An 8,143-nucleotide genomic window follows, 5' to 3' on the forward strand; every position below is an offset into this window, starting at 1 on the left:
GACATATACGTCGTAGACATAATATCATTAGGCAGTTGATCTCGAATGGAGTGATTGCAATCGACTATGTTAAGTCCAAAGATAATTTGGCAGATCCTCTAACGAAGGGGTTAAGTCGAGATCAAGTATACTGCTTATCAAGAGGAACGGGATTAAAAATCTACAACTGAAAATGACTGTAGCGGTAACCCAACCTTGTTGACTGGAGATCCCAAGATCTTGGTTCAATGGGACAATGAAGTTACAGAAGTTGTGGTCCAGCACATTAGATAGTTTATCTCTATCCCAATCCTAGGATGAATTTGTGCTGTCCTACCTCATGTAGTGAGGTTAAGCTTATGCTTTTAGTGACTTCTATACCTGATAAGGTGGAGTATGGTAGGATACTCTTGATAGAAATGTAACCTATGTGAGTGTGAAGATATGCCGCTTCAATGAAACACTCATGAATCCAAGATGGTATCCATGGCCGAAACGGAACCAACCATGAGAACCTAAAGTAGGTGAGATAGATCTCTGTGTGGGTGTTATTGTCTAAGTATACACCAATAGCTGAGCAGTTCAAGACATCACGTTCACTGCGCAGCCTAATATACTCGATAGCATTTCACTACGGAAGGTTCAAAGCCACAAGCTACCTCTCCCGATGCAGTGACTTATCGATTGGACTCTTGTAAAGTGTCAGCATGCATACACGCATTGCATTAATTTCCATTCATGTGGGGGATTGTTGAATATTGAGGCCTTAAATGGACCAAAAATGATTTTGAGGAAGGAATCCATCAATTGTTGAAAGTCGTAATTGACTTCAAAATTGAAATTTATGATTCGCGTAGATAGATTTAGACTATTAATTTGCTCAAAACCGATTAAGGGTGAATGAGAAATTAATGTTTAAAGTCGGCCCAAAATAACATTTATTATTCATTAATAAAGTGCATGGGAGAATAGTCCCACATCGGAAATTCTCGATGTGTATTCTCTACTTATTAATGAAGATGTGTTAATGGAGTTAACACAAAAATAAAAGGACAGGTGCTCCCTTAGCCCAGGGCGAGCAGGTGCTCGCACCTGTGAGCCCGCCACCCGCCACGTGCGCAATGGGCGCTTTGTAGGCGCACTTTTCACTTCGCATTGTAGCTTAAATTTATGCTCCATGTGACATTGCAGTGCCTACGTGGCACTCGGGTGACGTGTCAGGCTCGTACCTGACGTGGCAGTACCTATGCGGCATCCTCGTGGGCAAAGGGAGATGACTGGACAGTTGACTTAGGGAATTGATGGCTACCGTTGATCAACGTTGATCAAATAGGTATGATGGATCGCTTGTGATGCGATCTAGAGCGTTGGATCACAAAGAGTAACGATCTGACGACTTGGGATGAGACTTGATCTGAAGCATCGAATCAATGGATCCAGATCCGATGGCCGATGACAATTGGTGGGATCTGAGGGTCACAACTCCTCAGATCTGATGGATGAGATTGAAGTGGGCTTGGTGAAGGGTTACAACCCTTCAGAATGGATGATCTAGATCGATCCAGCCCAAGGAACACATCCACTCATCCAAAGGACACTCAACCTCTTCTTTCAGTATAAATAGAACCCTCCAGATGATGGAATATTCACTCAATCCTCTCTTCTCTTCCTCAAGCATTCATCTCATCTTGTGCATTCAAGAGTCCAAGAAGTCTACTAGAAGGTTCGCTGGTCTCGGAAGTCGGAGTGCTACGATTCCGAGACGTTCGTCGTCGTTGTATCTTGGGAACGAATTGCAACAATCCGTTAAGCACCGTAGCGGAGCAATATCGTTTACAGAGATAGTGTCGAACACTAGCCTCGACGATCAGTTTGCATACTCCAGAAGCTATCCGGGAATAACAGAAGATGCTCAACAGGTGGAATTGAGCTTGTCCATTCACTATAAAATAGGCTTATTCCTTTTTGGTCCATAAGTATTCTTCTTTTTTAGCTCTGTGCTGATCTTTATATGTTACAAAATTATATTTAATTATTAAAAGAATTTCAAAATCTATTTTGAAGAATACCTCCATTCACTTTTTCCACATTACTAACTCCTCCTTAAATTTTGGTGGGTGAATGCTAGATCCAACCATCATCTTAGTGGTTCAGTCAGCGGTTAGCCCTTCTACAACGATTGGGTTCTAATACTAATTGCAGATCCACATTAGGCTGGCTAGAGGGGTGAATAGCTTGCAAGGAAAGTTAGAGAATTTCTCTTACTTAGAACTTTAGCAAGGGCAATTAATTAATTAAGCACAAGTAATAAACATAATATGAAAAAAAAACTTAAAGAAATAAGTAAGAGGCACTAGAAATTACTTGGTTACAATTTAAGTGGTTGTTAATCCAAGGTAGATGAAAGCATTAGAAAAATCTCCTTTGTTGTAGGTAGAGAAACCCCTTACACTCTTTAAAGAGCTCAAAAAATAGCTAGGAATTGATTACAAAAGTTGTTGATTATTTCCTAACTCCAGGGAGTTTTTTATATCCTCTTGGGATGAAGTATTTATTGATATTCGTTGTTTGGAGGCGCCTCCAAGGAGGTCCAAGGTGCCTCCAAGAGAATAGAGCTTATCATCTAGCGATAAGACTTTATACTCTCTCAATGACTACTAGAGGCGCCTTCAACTAGCTTGAGGATGCCTTCCATCTTCCTTAAGGGTGTCTTTCATGAAGTGGTGCGATGGTGCCTTCCATCTTCCTTGAGGGCACCGCCTTCCATCAGTTAGCTTGAACAGTTGACTTTCAAGAAAGGTTAATTCTTCCTTGTTCTTCCTTTTGGGTGATGCTCTGCCGTTCGAAGTGGAGCTCATCTGAACCCAACTCCGACCTTCTCCTTGAGCAGACTTACTTTCTGGCTTCTTATCCCTTGGATCGCCGCACGCATCCTTCTCGTCTGCCGGTGTACTCTTCCGTAGCTTCTCGTCCCTCGGATTCATCGAGCCCGTCGAGTCCATCGACTCCCTTCCCGTGCCATCCTTTTCATTCACTAGGTTTCCGCTCAACTTTTTGTACTTCTAAGTTCCTGCACGCTTAGACACAAGGATTAAACACAACAAAAACCTAACTTGACTCTGTTGATCACATCAAAATCAACACAGGGTACTTACATGTATTACCGAGATGTACGAGGAGTAAGGCGGGCAAAATAGGACGCCGCATCATTCATAAACTCTGGTCATCGATCAAACTTCAACCAAGACAGTCCAATCAATTGGACTTGGGTGTCCTTCGACTTGATTTGGGGGGGATGCTTGTAATGTGACGAATATGGGAGGTCACATGGTAGGGTCAGGGCAGAAGTCAACTCAACTGATCAAAAGTCAAGCAGAGGTGGAAGTTAAAGCAGTCCACCCGACTCCTCTGATTCGGCCAACCCGACTCCAACTAAGTTGTCTGACTCCTCCGATTCAGTTAACCCGACTTCAACGATGAGGCCCATCAAACCCCTCCAATTTGGCCAACCTGACTCCTCTAACTTGGTTGTCTAACTCCTCAAACTCAGTTGTCCGACTCCTCTGATTCAGTTGTCCAACTCCTCCGATTCAATCAACCCGATTCCTCCAATTCAACCAACCCAACTACTCTGACTCGGTTTGTCAGACTGCGACAGCTTACTCATCAGGGTCCTTTAGCTCAAACACCCTTGATTGAGACACATATCCTACGTGGTTTACTAGACCGTTTTTCTCAAAGAATGTATGTAACGTAACCATTATTTCTGAAAGACATGTAACGTAGTTGTTTCTCCCGAAAGACATGTATAAATGCGTGGGTAACATAAGGGCACAACCGCAATCCTATATAAAGTCATCTGCTTCCGTAGGTGTAAGTACACTCACACATAGACCCTTAAACTCTTTTCCTCCATAACTTTTCTCCTACTTAACTCCTGTGCTAACTGAGTGTCGTAGTGATAATGTCAGATCCAATCTTAGTGCATATTTTAATAGCTTGCTGAGTGTTTATAGAAACTTTATCATATCACCTGCAACCTTCTCTATGACAGTCGCTCTTCTCTAACTCATCATATCGTGATCTCAGACAAGAACACCTTTCATTTCTATCCGTGGGCAGATATAGCGAGCGCGACGAATGGTAAGATTACCGCTGAAGAATGGTAAGATCTATATTCTAAACACAATATTTCTATTTGTGAGCAGATATAATGACGGCGGCGGTTGGTAAGATTACCGCTGAAGAAAGATAAGATCTAATGAAGATCTAATTAAATCGTGACCAAACTTTAGATCAAATAAAAATGTGAACCTGAGCCTCAGCCGATACACTTGATCTGCCTGATATTTGACAAAAAAATCACTAGATTTGAGAGACAAAACATAAAATCCATGGCACGGACACTGCCAAATGTCATGCAAGATGAAAGACTTGTTTTCCATGTGATAATTCCATCCATATGTCAACATCTGTAAGCTCCAATTAAATAACAGCATTAATTGTTGGAACATCTTTTGTTGAATCAAAAGGACCGTGAGATGCTCCACGGCCATGATGTCAAGGCTTAGCTGAGTTAAAGACACTGTCGATCCTCTGTTGGACTATGTATTGATGTTGGATCCAGTGGAAAATTTTGAGGGGACAGCCGTGGGTCGAAGTATCCGAGTCCAGATCCTCTGCGTCCGCCTCCCGTGCGTCCTCTGCACCCGTCGTTACGTGACAAAAAACCCATGCACTAAGCACGTGCGTTTCTCCGCTCCAGTAATAAAACCCAACTCCAACGCACACATATCGCTTCCTGCTGATCGGTCTGTTGACCGATCAGCAAGAAATGCTGATCGGTCAGCAAGACCGATCAGCAGGAATGCATTCCTGCTTTATTAACTTTTTTTTATTTTTTATTTTTAAATAAAATAATTTTTAAAAACGTTTCTAATACATATAATAATTAGTATTATGTATTAGAAACGTTTTTAAAAATTATTTTATTTTATTTTTAAAAAAAAGAAAAAAAAATTAAAAAAAAAGTTAATAAAGCAGGAATGCTGATCGGTCTTGCTGACCGATCAGCATTCTTGCTGATCGGTCAACAGACCGATCAGCAGGAAGCGATATGTGTGCGTTGGAGTTGGGTTTTATTACTGGAGCGGAGAAACGCACGTGCTTAGCGCGTGGGTTTTTTGTCGCGTAGCGACGGGCGCAGAGGGCGCACGGGAGGCGGGCGCAGAGGATCTGGACTCGAAGTATCCACGGTGGAAAAAAAGCTTATGAATTTATCTTTACAAGAAGACTCCAGATCCTCTGCGCCCGCCTCCCGTGCGCCCTCTGCGCCCGTCGCTACACGACAAAAAACCCACGCGCTAAGCACGTGCGTTTCTCCGCTCCAGTAATAAAACCCAACTCCAACGCATACATATCGCTTCCTGCTGATCGGTCTGTTGACCGATCAGCAAGAAGCAGACCGATCAGCAGGAATGCTGATCGGTCTTGCTGACCGATCAGCTATTTAGCCTCCACAAATTTCTTTGAACTGAGCAAACCATAGAGTAGCACCTGGTGCGTGCCTGAATTTGGATAACATCCCTTTAATTTCATAGTATTTAACATCCCCATAGACTCAGGTCACTCTTCCTTGTTTGCACAGGCCAGAAATCAAAATGTTGAAAGTTATAGTGTCTGGGTAACAACCAATTTTCTCCATTGTCTCGCAAAGATCAAGTGCTTCACTACCCTAAACAAGTACTTTGTTTGGCTCAATAATGTTAGCAAACATTCCTGCTGGAATGTTGATCGGTCAGCAAGACCGATCAGCATTCCTGCTGATCGGTCTGTTGACCGATCAGCAGGAAGCGATATGTGTGCGTTGGAGCTGGGTTTTATTACTGGAGCGGAGAAACGCACGTACTTAGCGCGTGGATTTTTTGTCGCGTAGCGACGGGCGCACGGGAGGCGGGCGCAGAGGATCTGGACTCGGTCTTACAGGGATAATAAAAATCACAAGGGTTCACTGTCAACGACATGTTACAGTGTTTTCATGATTTATCTTAGAAATCGATAAAAAAAAAATTCATGAAATAGTATCAATCATCTTCGGAATTAATTTGACTGTAAGAACTGAGCATTTGGATTATAAAAATAAATTTTAAAAAAAAATATGAGATTTTTTTCCCAAGTGAAAAATAGACTTTAAAATGTTGATCAGTTGGATGACCTTTCATGATTACTTCTCAATTTTTGTTGATGGCTAGTGTGAAATTTCTGGAGGATCAGGTCAATTAATTGACTACCTGAAAGACCGTGAGATATCTTAATCCTCCTCCATTCTACATCTCAGAACAACCCCCAAACTCCACTCTGTTTTCGCTACCTTGCTGGAGTTGCCACAATATCTTCGATAGCTTCGAGGTTTCGATTGATTTGAAACCTCCAAGGTATGAACTGCCGTAAATTAGCAGATCGATCTTGCGGATACGATTAGTTTAGCAATCGGGAGTCAAAATCCAGTCTTGTTCTCATCTTCTTGACCAGAACATGGAGGGAGACAGGGTCTCAGGGCTTGGCAATGGCAGGCGATCGGAAAATGATCAGGTGTTGCAAACCTTCCAGAAGAGCTTCGTGCAGGTGCAGAGCATACTGGAACAGAACAGGTTGCTGATCAATGAGATCGGCCAGAACCATGAGTCGAGGAGCCCCTGCAACCTGGGACGCAACGTGGGGCTCATCAGGGAGCTCAACGACAACATCCGCCGCGTCGTCGACCTCTACGCCGACCTGTCAGCATCGTTTGCCAAGTCTATGGGAGCATCGTCGTCGGGTGGCGACTGCTCCGTCCGCCTGCCGGAGCACAAGAGGAGCAGGCCTTCGTAGAGCTCACCTGCTTCATGTTCCATTTCTTTCTGCTTTCGTCTTCAACATGCACATAAAAATGATCATAAACTAGAAGAAAATAAAGATTTAGGTATTAATTTGCCTAAAAGAATTGGGTTGTCGATCAAAATGAAATTCCAGTGTATTGCAATTGTAACTGCTGAAGCAATGTTCTTTATGTGCTTCAACCATTAGCATGCTTAAACATCAAAATGAACCATCTCAAGTTCAATTTCCCCAAAAACAATTAGCTCTCTGATTTTGTGAAATGTCATATCAATATACTTGATTCTCGCATGATATACTTGATTCTTTATCAGCACTCTAATTATCACATAATAATATAACTCCACCTTGTTGAACGCTCAGTTCTCTGACCAACCCTATAAGTCATAAAGCTTCTTTCCCTGCTTCAGTTACTACCATATATTCCGACTCCATAGTAGACAATGCAATAATAGATTGTATCATATATTTCCAACAGATAGACCCTCCTGTCACAATAAACACATATCCTGTAGTAGATCTCTTATCATCTAAATTTCCTTCATAGTTTGCATCTACGTACCCATCAACTCAAAGATAATCAGATTGTCTACTAAATATGATGTCATAATTAGCTGTATTTCTCAAATATCTAAAAATCCACTTCACTACATCTCAATGTGATCGACTAGGATTTGAGAGAAACTTGCTCACCATACTAACTGCTTGCGCTAAATCTGATCTTGTGCAAACCATAGCATACATCAGACAACCAAGTACAATGGCATAAAGAACCTTTGACATCTCTTGGATCTTGTCATCTATCTTTAGATATTATGTATTGGATAACTTGAAGTAATGTGCCAGCGGTGTGCTCATCGACTTTACATTCTTAATGTTGAATTTATCCAACACCTTATTCACATAACTATGTTGAGACAATCATAATTTTCCTGTAGCTCTATCCCTGTGAATCTCCATCCCAAGAATTTTCTTGCTCTCTCCCAAATCTTTCATGCCAAATTTTTTATTCAGTAGCCTCTTCAATTTATCGATCTCTTTCATCTTCTTTACAATAATGAGCATGTCATCTACATATAGTAATAAAAAAAATCAGTAATTCATCTTTAAGGCTCTCCACATATATACAATAATCATACTCACATCTTCTGTATCTGTTTTGAATCATGTATGAATCAAAACATTGGTACAATTACCTAGGAGATTATTTCAATCCATAAAGTGATTTCTTCAACTTGCAAATCAACTGCTCTTGTTCGGGCTAACTAAATCTCTCAAGTTGTGACAT

General features: G+C 41.6%; 1 protein-coding gene across 2 annotated transcripts; it reads left to right on the forward strand.

Annotated features, from left to right (window-relative positions):
* The first annotated feature begins 6,237 nt into the window (after positions 1-6,237).
* LOC121973803 (protein ELF4-LIKE 3-like) lies at positions 6,238-7,081 on the forward strand. 2 transcript variants are annotated; one of them, XM_042525154.1, is made up of 2 exons: positions 6,238-6,413; positions 6,511-7,081. In XM_042525154.1, exon 2 carries the CDS (start codon positions 6,514-6,516, stop codon positions 6,847-6,849), a length of 336 nt encoding a protein of 111 aa, XP_042381088.1. In that variant the 5' UTR covers positions 6,238-6,413; positions 6,511-6,513; the 3' UTR covers positions 6,850-7,081. The 2 variants fall into 2 exon arrangements, with proteins under 2 accessions (XP_042381088.1, XP_042381089.1); XM_042525155.1 differs by having other exon boundaries at positions 6,238-6,387.
* The last annotated feature ends 1,062 nt before the right edge of the window (positions 7,082-8,143 follow it).

The sequence above is a fragment of the Zingiber officinale genome, chromosome 4A (assembly GCF_018446385.1).
Source record: "Zingiber officinale cultivar Zhangliang chromosome 4A, Zo_v1.1, whole genome shotgun sequence".
NCBI lineage: Eukaryota > Viridiplantae > Streptophyta > Magnoliopsida > Zingiberales > Zingiberaceae > Zingiber > Zingiber officinale.